Source organism: Antechinus flavipes, chromosome 2 (genome assembly GCF_016432865.1).
Source record: "Antechinus flavipes isolate AdamAnt ecotype Samford, QLD, Australia chromosome 2, AdamAnt_v2, whole genome shotgun sequence".
Taxonomy (NCBI): Eukaryota; Metazoa; Chordata; class Mammalia; order Dasyuromorphia; family Dasyuridae; genus Antechinus; species Antechinus flavipes.
The window spans coordinates 20,996,640-21,009,747 of record NC_067399.1 but is presented as its reverse complement, the minus strand read 5'-3'; the positions used below and the strand labels follow the sequence as shown (position 1 = coordinate 21,009,747).

At 49.1% G+C, this 13,108-nt stretch overlaps 1 protein-coding gene and 1 long non-coding RNA gene across 4 annotated transcripts in view; both read right to left on the bottom strand.

Annotated features, from left to right (window-relative positions):
* RAB11FIP5 (RAB11 family interacting protein 5) overlaps positions 1-547 on the bottom strand; it is a 36,321-nt gene extending 35,774 nt beyond the window's left edge. For all 3 annotated transcript variants that reach the window (XM_051974270.1, XM_051974271.1, XM_051974272.1), the window contains exon 1: positions 86-547. In XM_051974270.1, the coding sequence (XP_051830230.1) occupies positions 86-513 (428 nt within the window). In that variant the 5' untranslated portion in view covers positions 514-547. The remainder of the gene's footprint in view (positions 1-85) is intronic.
* An 8,882-nt stretch (positions 548-9,429) lies between these two features.
* Positions 9,430-12,673, bottom strand: LOC127552336 (uncharacterized). Its single transcript, XR_007951330.1, has 3 exons — positions 12,203-12,673; positions 10,711-10,767; positions 9,430-10,545 (listed from the first exon to the last, which is right to left on the bottom strand). It is a non-coding gene; the product is annotated as an uncharacterized LOC127552336 (long non-coding RNA).
* Positions 12,674-13,108: the final 435 nt, after the last annotated feature.

Here is a 13,108-nt window from a genome sequence, read left to right as displayed (position 1 = left end):
CGCTCTCCCGAGCCCGCCGCTCCGGGCTGCGGCGCGGGTAGCCTCCCTATCCCCCCGCCGGCCCGGCCCGGCCCGGGGCACTCACTGCGTGTGCTGGGCGCGGCCCTGGCGGAAGACCTCGTCCAGAGCCACGGTGGCCTGGCCCAGGAACTTGTCGATGCCGATGAGCGAGCGGTGCATGGCGGTGAGCACGAGTTCGCAGGCCGGCTCGGCCGGGACCGGCGCCGGCGCGTCGGGGGCCGCGTCCTGCGCCCGCAGCAGCCCGTCCAGCGCTCCGGGGGCCAGCTCGAAGACGCACTCCTCGCGCCACTCGGGGCAGCCCGTGCTCTTCTCCACCACCGACGTGCTGTACTTCTCCCGTCCCACCTGGATCACCGTGTACGCGTCGCTCGTGCTGCTGCCCCCCGTGCCTTTGCCCCGCAGCCCGCGGGCCTGCAGCACCGTCACCTGGACGTGCGTGGGCAGCCAGCGCGCCGGCCCGCCGGGGGGCTCGGGGCTGCGCCGCAGGGCCATGGCCGCGCCTCACTACCCGCGCCCCGAGAGCCCAGGAACGCGGCCCGCGAGCCGGGCCTGAGGAGGCGCGGCCCCGCCGGAGGCGGCGGCGGCGGCGGCGGCGGCGGTGGCGGCGGCGGCAGCGCCCGGGGTCGAGCCGCCCTCTGCTGCCTCCGCTCCCTCGGTTCCCTCAGCTCAGCTCGTGAGGGGCGCGCCGGCCGGCCGCGAGCCCGGACTGACGTTACCACCGGACCCGCCCCTCCTGGCCCCGCCCCCGGACAAGGTCCCACCCCCCCAGCCACGCGCCCGCCTCTCTTTCGGCCGCTCCGACATCCAGCGGCCCGGGAGGGGGCGGGGCAGGCTACTCCGAGGGCGGAGCTACGGTGTTGGGGCGGGGTCTATGGGTCTTGGGCGGAGCCCGGAGGGGGCGGGGTCGGCGATGCGGTGAGCTGCAGTGCAGAGCAGAGAGGGCGGGGCCGGGGAGAACGACTCCGTTGCGTCCTCGGGGCGGGGGGAGGGGCGGTGCGGAGCCCGAGCCCAGCCGAGGCTGCCCCGCCCCCCACTCCCTGAGCTTGAGAGGGCCCTCCGTGGGGAGAGGGGTGGGGGCGGGGGTGTCGCCCAGTGCCAGTTCACCCCTCCGGGCCCAGCGCCTCCCCTTCCTTCTTCCCTCTCCCTGCCTTGGTCCCCCCCTTCCCTTCCTCTCTTGTCCTCCAGCCTCTCCCCTCCCCCCTTTACCTATCCTCCATTCTTCTCCCCTCCCTCCTCTCTCTCCCTTGCCCCATCCTCCCCTCCCCTCTCTAGTCCTCCAGCTTCTGTCCTCCCCTTTCTTCCCGGTCTCGGGCTTCTCCCCTCCCCATCTCGCCTCCTCCTTTCCCTCCCCTCCTTACGTCTCCCCCTGTATTCTCCCTCCCCCTGCCTTTGCTCTCCTCCCTTACCCTCCCTGTGCCCCTCCCCATCCTCCAGGCCTCTCCCCATGTCCCCCCTCCCCCGGAGCGCTGGTGAAGGAGCTTGGGCTTGAGCCCCCGCACCCCTCCCCCCCAGCGGAGACGGGCTCTCCGGCCCAAAGTGGGGCTCAGGGCCCCAGGAAGCGGCCGCTCTGGAGTCGGGCCCTGGGACAGTGCACGGGCAGTCTGGGAGGATGAGCCTTCCCAGGGAGCCTGGAAGGTCCCAGTTCGGGTCCTGCCCAGTTCTGGAGCCCAGCATTGTTCCTGGACGAGTCACGGCCCTGATTCCTTAAATGGCTGCTGAGCAGTCATGGAGACAGGATGAGACATCATCCCCATGATGTCATTGGTCCTCTTGGAAAATGAAGGGCAAGCAAAATGAAGTGTTTGCTAAATGCCACGGGAGCCCTTCCAGCTCTCATGCTCTGGGCCGAAAGCTGCTTCACCTGTTTTCTCATCTGTGAAATGGCCCTCTCCCTCCTTGTGATTCTGAGGAGCCTGGGCAGGGCGGGGGCTCCTCCCAAACTGAGGAAGCTCCGCTCCGCCTTAGGGCCAGGCAGCAAGGGTCCCCTCTGCCACAAGGAGCAGCCCCGTCCTGCCTGGCTGGAGGGCCTCCTCAAGCTGCCCAGACCGCTTGTCTTCCAAATACTGAAGCGGGCCGGCCTGCGTCTCAGTCAGGGATCCTCACAAACATCTAAGTTTTCCAGGTGAGGAAACTGAGGCAGGGAAAGACTGAACGAGGCAAGACCCGCAGCTGCCAGGGCCCCTTGTTCCATCATCCTTCGGCCGCAGAGTGATTGCAGCACAACTCGGTTCTGTCACCTTTCTCAAAGTCAGCAAACCGGGCGATGGTTCTAACATTCCTGTCTTGGAGATGAGGAAGCAGGAGGAGTGGCCGGTCCCAGGTCATTCAGCCAGATGTTGGCCGATGTTCCGGAGCCAAATCTAAGCCTCCACGCCGCTCTTCGGACGGGAAGCTTCCTAAGAACAGGTGTGAGTGCGAAACACGCCTCCGCCCCTTGCTCGTTGTGTGCCTTGGGCCTCCTAACTGAGCTACAAAATGGGGTCTCTTCTTTATCAGTGATGCTGGAGGTCCCATGATTCTCTGACCTTGATGAGCCCAGACCCATCCAGCGAGGTCACGAGCTCGAGACCTTCCCAGCTCGCATCGCTCTCAACCGCATCCAGTACAGGATGGCCCCGATCCAGGAGCCCGGGGAGTTAACCTAGAACAGGGAATGTGTTCAGGGCAGAGGGATGGAGGGAGCCGAGCTAGGAAGGAGAAGGCTACGAGAAGCAGCCGCCTCATGAATAAATGAATAAACACATTAATATTTAAATGTTCTCCCTGAGCCCAGAGTTAGTGCCCCAGAGAGCTGCTGACCGCCTGCTCCTCCCAGGAAGCCCCGGCCATAGGCAAAGGCAACCCGGCCACATTCAGTGCCTGCTAAGATCTCTCCCAGTTCTAAATATAGCTCGTAACTTGTCCTTCCCAGCTCCAAGGATATGAATATTCATTTCATTGATCCAGATTGTTGCCCCCCCATCCTGGCTATTCAGGTGCTCCCCTTTTTTGGGGGGCCTTCCTCGATTTCCCCTGACCCTGCATAGCCGCCAACCCGGAGGCTGCCTATGGGTCATCCTGTGTCTGCTGGACGTGACCCTCTTTTCTGCCCGTTGCACGCTTATCTGAAGACATCCTTATCAGCAAGCCTGCCCTGCATTGCTTCATTTTGTGTGCATTTGCCAACAGGCCGCTCACACCCGCAGTGACTCTCTCCCATTGCCCTCTGCAAGAGGCAAAGGAAAAAGTGGATTCTGAGACGCTCCGTTCAGAGCTGGAAGAGACCCTGTGGTCCATCTAGTCCCCGCCTCGGAGCTTGGCTAGAACCTTTGGCATAGAGTTGGGAAGAACCCTTGATGCTAGCTGAGTAACTCAGAGCACGCCTCCCAAGCTTTCTGCGGCTCCATTTCCTCATCTGTAAAATGGGAAGGTATTCGCACTTAATCGTGGCATTTCGGTGTGCTATTGAGTCTCCTAATACAACTTTTCTCTGCCTCAGTTTCCTCATCTGAAAAATGGAAGGGTTGATCCAGACAGCCTGTAGGGTCTCTTCCCATTTTAGAACTAGGATCCCGTGATGATTGTCTGGATGGACCTCGGCTTCTTTCTTCAGAAATTATGGCACACCATGACTCAAAACCATAAAAAATCATGGAAAAATCAAAAATTGATTCCCGTGGGGAAGACCATAGTCATCAGCATCCCACCCTTTCCTTACACATAGGCCCATGCTCTCCCCTGTGCCTGATTCTGCTCCAGGGGAATGGACGGTGAATATAGTCAAGATGTTCTCTTTGGAGAGCATTCATTAAAAGGTGCAGGCCTGCAAGATCCATCAGTCAACAGTGGGATCACAACGCCACGGAAACTAAAATCTACAGTCTGAGAGATGTTGGGTCCAGAACCCGAGAGGCCGTAGTCCAGCTGTCCTCTGCCCCGGTCAAGGGGCCTTGGAAGTGTCAGGGCCCTTTCTGAGTAGCATATTTTAAGTAGGACATTAAAAGGCTGAAAAAAATGGCAGGGAGAATGGTGAAGGACCCCAATGTCTTGCAAGGTTCACTGAAGAGAAGCTTTGGGTAATGACACATAGTATGTCCAACTATTTGAAGGGCTGTTTGGGAAAGAGAGGTTGAGCTGGTTCTCATTGGCCCAAGAGAGCAGAACCCAGAACAAGAGGAGGAGGAGGAATTGAATGGCAAGAAAAACTTTCCAAGAGTAAGAGCATCGAAGTAGAATCACTGCCTTGGGAGGTGGTAGGCTCCATTCACTGGAGGTATTTAAAACAAAGACTGAAAAATAAGTGTATAAATACGTATATATAAATTGGATTCAACATATAATTTAACACTTAACATGTATGGGGCTACCTACCATCTAGGGAAGGGGGAAGGAGGGGAAAAGTTGGAACAGAAGGCTTTGCAAGGGTCAATATCAAAAAATTACCCATGTATATGTTTTATAAATAAAAAGCTTTATTTATTAATAATAATTATTTATTATAAATAATAAATATAAATATATTGTTTATAAATAAATAAGTGAAATTTGGGGGTAAATAAGTAAATAAAGCAAAGGCTGAATGATCCCATCAGGGATGATAGCGATAGGGAATTCTCGTTCCAATGTCAACAAGATCATCTGTTTTTGAGACCCCTTCCAAGTGGGATATTCTGTAATTCCATATCAGCCCTATCACTAACTTGGGTGGATTGCTTCCCCCCTCAGGTTCATGCCCACAAACCATTTTTAACACCACTTTCCTCCCACTGATTGGTTGGTTGGGTGATGTCCTTCATTCTCGAGGAGGACCAAAATGACATCACTATGTCAGAGTCACATTACAGGATGTCTGACTGTGGCCGATCCGACCAATTCGAGCTCGGGACGCTCTGCCACAGGTCAGACACAAATAGTCCCTATGAACATTTGGGACAGCTTCTCTGACTCTGCACATCTCACGTTTCTTTCAGGCGAATTCGATTCTGCTCTGCTCAGAGAGCACAGCTGATGAGGGCACGGCATGCTGGGAAGTCCTGTGCCAGTGTCTGCCACGTCAGACAATCGATTCTAAAGTTTTTAAGATACTGCAAATCATGGATCACCCAACGCTCTGAAGAATTTAAGGAGACCCGGAGGGCATAATATGAAGCATTTGTCCATGGATGGCCTTTTTATCCAGGGCATCATCCAGGAACTGCATGATGGGAAAAGAAGGTAAGCCAGTTACATATCAATAGCATGAAATTTTTTTAAAAGACAGACTGTAATTTTTTTTTTTTTTACTATTAGAAATTTGACAAATATCAACAACCATAAACATTCCCATATACTGTTAAGAACAAAAAATGGAGCACCAGCCCTGAAGTCAGGAGGACCTGAGTTCAAATTTGGTCTCAGACACTTAACACTTCCTAGCTGTGTGACCCTGAGCAAGTCACTTAACCCCAATTGCCTCAGGAAAAAAAAGGAACAGGAAATGAAGATTCTATGTGACACTGAATTTCCCAATCATGTAGGTTGGGTTGGATTTTTCTGGGCAATTTCATATTGAACATAGGCATATTGTCTGGCTTATATGGATTCCATCTATACTTTTTTCAGGCCTTTTCAATTTTTTTTTATGATTCACTAATGAGCTTTTCTTTCCCTCTTCCCCTTTTTGGTCTCCCGATAAGTACCCACCAACTCTCTGCACCATTATTTCCCCCCCAAAAAAAGCTTTTCTTTGTAACAAATAGTCATGAAAAGCAGAAATACATTTTTGAAATGTTTTTTAATTTAAAATTTTAAAAATTGCACCAAGTTTTTCTAAGTTTCATTTCCAAGATATATGAGACTGATTTAAATGTTGTAAAAAACAGAGTTATTCCCCATTGAGTAAATGGTTAAAAGATATTTTTATATTTAATATTAATATATTAAATATTATTTAATTAAATAAATAATATCAATATATTAAATGATATTTATATTTAAGATAAATTTAATTTTAAATTTTCAAAGAAAAAAATGTTCTCAACAGCCATGTGCAAAAATACTTTAAATCACTAACATTAGGGAAATCTAAAATAAAGCAACTCTCTGGTACCATTCACACCCACTTCATTGGGAAAGATGACAAAAAAGGAAGACAATTGTTGGAAGAGCTAAAGCAGAACAGACACATTAATAATACACTGTTGATAGAGGTGTTGTTCGGTCCAGCCATTCTGGAAAGTAATTTGGAACGATGCCCCAAAAGTTACTAACTTATACCCTTTGATCCAGCAATGCTACTTCTGGCCTGTGTCGCAAAAAGATCACAGAAAGAGAAAGAGGACTTATGGGTACAAAAACATTTATAACAAAGAATTGGAAGCTAAGAAGGAATCCAGCAATTCTCTCTGCATTAGATAAACAAACTATTGTAGATGGATGTGTTCAATAGGATGCCGGGCAACCAGGTGGTGCAATGGATAGGGTGTTGGGCCTAGTATCAGGAGAACCTGAATTCAAATCCTACCTCAGATACTTCCTAGCTATATGACCCTGGGCAAAATATTTTATTTGGTATTTCTTAGATACAGAATAAAAGCAAAAAATTAAAATAGCAACAGTATCAAAATTTGATTTTTTAAAATGGTGATTTTTAAATTTAAATTTTAAAAATGATGATTTTTTAAAAATCAAAATCCAAACGTGGGCAAGGATAGGCTTCTGTGTGCACTAAGGGAGTGAGTGCTCACATCAATGCAGTCGCAGATCTTTTAAGATGGACAAAGTATTTGAACAGACTTCTGACTTGCCTTTGAAGCTCAACATTCTCTGACACCTTGAGGCCTAATACTTCAAGCTCACCTGCCAGGAGCCAGAGAAACCCCAGACCTTTGGCCCCAGGGCCATCTTTCCCTCACCCATTTTCCTGCAAGCCTGGGGGCTTCATGCCTATTTTATGGCTGCTTAAGGCCCAGCTTCTTAAACTGTGGGTTAGGGTCTCATAACTGAATGAGGTTTTGAAATTATGATTATCAGTAAATGATCTGTATGTTGATTTTATATACATATATACCCATAAAATTTTCTTGGGTGAAAAGGTGTCGCTAGTGGGAAAAGTTTAAGGAGCCCTGGCCTAGGGTAAGTTAGGGAAGGTAGGATTAGCTTTATTTCATAAAAGGGAAACTGATACAAAAGTGAGATTATGAATTTGTGATGTAATTTGGCCTCCAGAATCACAGATCTCAATCTGGAAGGTCTGTAGAGGTTACCTACCACATTCTTTTTTTTTTTTTTTTTTTTACCAATTTAATAAGTTTTGAGTTCCAAATTCTATCCTTCCTTCCTTCCCATCCCCCTCCCTGAAAAGGTAAGAAATCAGATACGTGTGCGATTATGTGACACGTTTCCATGTTAATCATTTTGTGTAAAAAGACTCAAAAGAAAAATTGAAAGAAAAATAGTGTCCTTCAATCTGTTTTCAAATAGTATCTGTTCTTTCTCTGGAAGGGACTAGCAGGTTTCATCATTAGTCCTTTGGGCTCATCGTGGATCACGCTGAGAAAAGCACAATACTTCATGGAACGATGTTGCCGTGACCGTATACAATGTTCTCTTGGTTCTGTTCACTTCACTATGCGTCGGTTCGTGAGTTTCCATAACCTGCACATTCTTACAGATGAAGAAACCGAGACCCAGACAGGTTAAGCGACTTGTCCAAGGTCACACAGGGAAGAGACAATTCCGTGGCCCAGCAGAGTTTTACAAACCAGGTATTTTAAAGGTAAAATCTGCCTCTGACTAAAAGAATTCTGGTAATTTCTCTTTTTTTGTGTAGGCAGTTTCCTTTGCTCAAACACTTACGCAATTTAGTGCCTTCTTTCCAGACTTGTTCCTCATCTTTTGCCAGTGTAATGATTTTTTTGGTCACAGGTCTAATTCTTTTCATTATAGATAGATATGATTTGAGAACCTGCAGTCTTTTTTTTTTTTTTTTTTTTTTTTTTTTTTTTTTTTTTTGCTGAGGCAATTGGGGTTAAGTGACTTGCCCAGGGTCACACAGTTAGGAAGTGTTAAGTGTCTGAGGCCAAAGGATACAATTCATCTCAACCAGCATCTACTAGTGCAAGTTGTTGGGTAAGTTTGTTTGGGGGTGTTTTTTTTTTAATATGACCTGGTCATGGGACTAGATTTGCACCAATACTTATAATAATATAACAATAGCAATAATGTTATTATAATAACATGTATATTGTACTTTAAGGTTAACAAAGCACTTTACACATATTAATGCATTTAACTCTGGGAGGTAGATGCTGTTGTTATCCCATTTTATAATCGAAGAAACTGAGGCACACAGAAATTAAGTGATTTACCCAGCCGCACGCAGCTAGAAAAGTCTGAAATTGATTCTGAATGATATCATAGAATGTGATCTCCAATGTGGTCGTCTCATTTGAAGTGATTACATCATTATGGAGGCTTCAGAGAGCCCCACAGGTCAGAAATCAGACTTCTTTCCCAGTCAATCAGTAAACATTTATTAAGCTCCTACTATGTACCTGATTCCTAGTAGGTACCTACTATGTACCTACTGTATGTTTGAGGTAACCTAATCCTAATCTCAATAACGCGGGCATTCCGAGAAGCAGAGACCTTGACAATGAGGATTACAGCCACCCAGTCATAGAGGATTCTGGGAATCTGGCCAAGCCTTCGGGTCAGCGCTAACACCCTGCTAAAACACCGACGGCCCCCCAACTGGAGACTCGGAAAAAGCGTGACTTGTCGGGTGAAAGCGTTAGGCTGGTATAGCTAGCAAAAGTTAACAAATACTAACTGAACTGATTGGAGCCCGCCATTCACAGGCCATTGAATGAAAGCCATTGAATGGAATGGTAGGGAATGAGAAATTTCTTATCTTCTCTGACTTTAGAGTCTCCATCTGTGAAATGTGGCTAGTAATGGAAGGAGAATTACTTCTATTTTATCTATGATGATAATAATAATAATGATTGACGTTCATGGAGCTGGTAAGTGGCAGAAGCCGGATCTTATCTTCAGACAAGTGTTTCTTTAATAACTCTGGTTTTTTGTAAGACTCACATTAATAGGGGCAGCTGGTGGTACAGTGGGAAGAGCAGCACCCTTGAAGTCAGGAGGACCTGAGTTCAAATTTGACCTCAGACACTTAATACTTCCTGGCTGTGTGATCCTGGACAAGTCACTTAACCCTAATTGCCTCAGGAAAAAAATAAATAAAAAAGAATAACATTAACAATAATTGCTATTTCCATGGCACTTCAAGGGTTCGTAGAATGCTTTATGATGTAATCTGTGATGTGGGGTTTGGCCCCAAATGATGTGAGGACCAAAATGATGCGGGTGATGGAGACACCAGAAGGATGGAAGCACCAAGCGTTGGGGTTCGGTCCTGTGAAGAATTCACAAAGGCCGTTCTCTTGGGCGAAAGGTAGATTTATTTAGGGAAGAGCTTACAGACAAAATGAAGGGATCCAATAGACACCGGAAATGGTAAATATGAGTGAGGAGAGCCTATGAAAGACAAGTTCCTTTGGGGAAGGCATTCGGAGCCTCAATCAGTGGCTTTATTCCCGTCCCTAAACCCCCAGGCCGTACCAAGCCAGGCCTTCGCCTTACAGCCTTAGGAACGGCGGGTCAGGGATCTAGCACTGGGGAGGCCCCGAAATCCAGCCATTATTTACACCAGTCTCATTTTTCACCCCAAAGGGTCAGCTGCTGATGAGGAGGAGAAGTGGGCTTGGGAAGCACAGTGGAGTCAGGAGAGATACCATGTAGCACCGGGGAAGGGGAAGGGAAGGGAAAGACATGAGCCAGAGTGCCGTGGCGGACTGAGCATGGCCCATGAGCAGATTTTACAGGGAAAATTTAACCTCAGAGCCATGACTGGGATTTCCTTCAGGCCATGGCAAGGCTGGACGGCGGGGAGCCTCTCCGGAGGGTGTGTCTCAGGGGCCTGACATAACTTGGATCTCATGACCTCCCCAGAGGGGGAACCGTGGAGCTAAACCGATCCCTATCAGAGCCTTCTGGTTGCCCGCCTCAGGGATCACTTCTTTGGTTTCTCTCTGTCAAAAACACACCATTTAGGACCTCGGCACAATATACACGGTCCCATTTTAGCCTAACAACAGTGTGGTTATGCCCATTTCACAGATGAGGGTACGTCGGTACCCGATGTGCCTGCGGGTCAGAAGCAGGATACGAGTGAGGGTTTCTCGTCTCTACCCCGCTGCTTCCCGGGGCTGTTGGCCACCCTGAGATACCTCTGGCGCTCACATTGTGAGGGAAGGTCGGTCTGGGGCTGTTGGCTCCCTGGGTGGCCTTCAAAGCGTGGACAGAGCATCCGGGCTGGAGGTTGGCAGGGACCCCAGCAGGAAGACGGGGCAGTCCCGTCCTGACCAAAGCTCCTTCACCTTCAGTCCTTGGAGGCTCCGTTGGGCAAGACGGCATTTCCTCCTGCTTGTTGCAGAGAGGCCTGGGAGGGTGGGGCTCCTGGGGAGCCTTGATGGGTGGGTGTGGGGTTCCAGCCTAGAAGGGGAAAGGAAAGAGCCTCACAGAAGCCCGGCCTCCTAAAACAGCAGGGGGGGCCCTTTGGTCCAGCTCCTCCCATCCACCCACATACATCCCCCCAATCCTGCCCCACCCAGTCATTCATTTAAAAAAAAAAAAAACACTTTAGTTTTTAAACTCAACTTTTTAAATCCAGCTGCCTTGGACAAAATGCATCACTTCTTGGGGCTCCATTTCTTCCTGTGTGAAAAATGAGACTGGTTTAAATAATGGCTGGATTGCGGGGCCTCCCCAGTGCTAGATCCCTGACACGCTAAGGCTGTAAGGCGAAGGCCTGGCTTGGTACGGCCTGGGGATTTAGGGACGGGAATAAAGCCACTGATTGAGGCTCCCAATGCCTTCCCCAAAAGACTTGGGAGTTTTCGAGGTAACCTAATCCTGATCTCAATGACGCGGGCATTCCGAGAAGCAGAGACCTTGACAATATGGATTACAGCCACCCAGTCGTAGAGGGTTCTGGGAACCTGGCCAAGCCTCCGGGTCAGCACTAACACCCTACTAACACACCGACGGCGCCCCAACTGGAGACTCGGGAAAAGCGTGACTTGTCGGAGGAAAGCTTCAGGCTGGTCTCTCCTCGCTGACACACACTTTTGACATTCTGTACCCAAGTTCTTCCAATGTATCCCTCCTAAAAATATCAATAATGTCATCAGCCAGTCATGCAATAAGCATTTATTAGGCACCTGCTGTTTGCCAAGCACTCTGCTAAGTGCTGAGGATACAAAGAAATATAAGATACTCCCCATTCTTCAGAACCTTAGTCTAATGGGGGAGACAACATCTAAACAGCTATGTACTGACAGGACATGGAACAGAAAAAAGTGGGGTTGTTCAGAGGGAAAGCATCGAGGGAGACAGAGCAGAGTCTCCCGTGGAAGGCCCCGTACTTGGGGGAAGCCAGGAAGACAGAGTAAGGAGGGTGGCCTTGGGGACGGCCAGGAAAAGTACCCGGAGTCGGAGGTGGAACAACGGCAAGGTGCCCATTGTCACAGGCTCACAGAGTGGGAGGCAGAGGGAAGGCCGGTTGAGTTGTAAGAAGAATGGAGAGGAAGGAAGAGGCCGTATTATGAAAGCATTTCAAAAACAGGTTTTTATATTTGCTCCTACAGGTAACTAGGAGCCCTGAGTTTATTGAATAAGAGAGTGATGTGTTCTCTAGGGAAATCACTTGAGCAGCCGAATGGAGGATGGATGGGAATGGGGAAGGCCTCGAGGCGGTCGAGACCCCCCCCCTCCAGCAGCTATTGCAGCAAGCCCAGGGGTGAGGGAATGGGGATCCGTAGCCTGATAGAGCAGTGTCAGAGGAGAGAAGGGAGCATTCTGGAGAGATACTGCGTAATTTATGTCTCTGACTCCCTTCTCCATTAGCTTTTGCAAGTGATAGATTTCCCTGAAAAAATGGTTAGCATCCAGATGAGCTTCTGAGCCTCCTTTGTTTTGTGCAGCCATGGGACTGGTCCTCTCCACTGCATCAATCCAAGACTGAAAACTGTCATCGGCCTTAACTGTGGGAAAGGGGCGGAGGCCTGCCGTCCCCGGGGCATCTGGAAGTCCTGGCACAAAGCCCCAAGCCAGCCAAGCCCTGTGGCCCAAGGCCCGACAGCCTGCACACCTTCTTCTTCGGCATCCACGGCCTTAGCCAACATGCAGCAGTGATGGAGGCCCATCCGTGGTCCATGCAGCAGTGATGGAGGCCCATGGGAACCCTGGAAAGAAGAACCAGCCTCCAGTGTCCCAGAAACACTTTCTCAATTGTGGGCCATGGCAGCAAGGCAGGAAAGCTTCACTGCGGAGCAGACTGGAAGGCAGAAGCCCAAAGAGAATGAAATGAAGGACAGAACGGGGTAGAACCGTTCTCTCTGGATGGCTCTAAAACCCACAGGAACACCAGAAAAGGTCTATTCTGAACTTACTGAGAACATGGATTGAGGGACTTCTAAAACTCAAAAGAGATCGCCCATGGTTAGAGATGCCTTGGAACAGTGGCCATGTTCCCAGTCTGGAGAACTTTAAGACTACCACCCTTCACAGAAAGTCCCAAAGTTATGTGAGTAATTGGAATGTTACTTTAAGGGTTTCAAGGAGTTGGGGTAGGGGGCGGTGAGTCTTTTTTTTTTCAATCATGTCCCCCTCTCTGTGATTCCATTTGGGGTTTTCTTGGCAAATTTACTGGAGTGGTTTGCCATTTCCCTTTCCAACTCATTTTACAGATAAGGAAACTGAGGCAAGCAAAATAAAGTGACTTGCCCAGGGTCATACAGCTAGTATGAGGCCGGATTTGAACTCAGAAAAATGACAAAAATCAGAGTTGTTCCTTTTTAAAGGTCTTAAGAGGATTACTCTTTCTATCTCAGAGATTAAACTTAATCCCCCACTTTAGCTGTCATGAAGGGACTTATGGACCACTCAAGATATTCTGCATCACAACAAGAGAACTGTTCGGTTCTGCAAACATATATTGTATCTAGAATATACTGCAACATATCCAACATATAAAGGACTGCTTGCCATCTAAGGG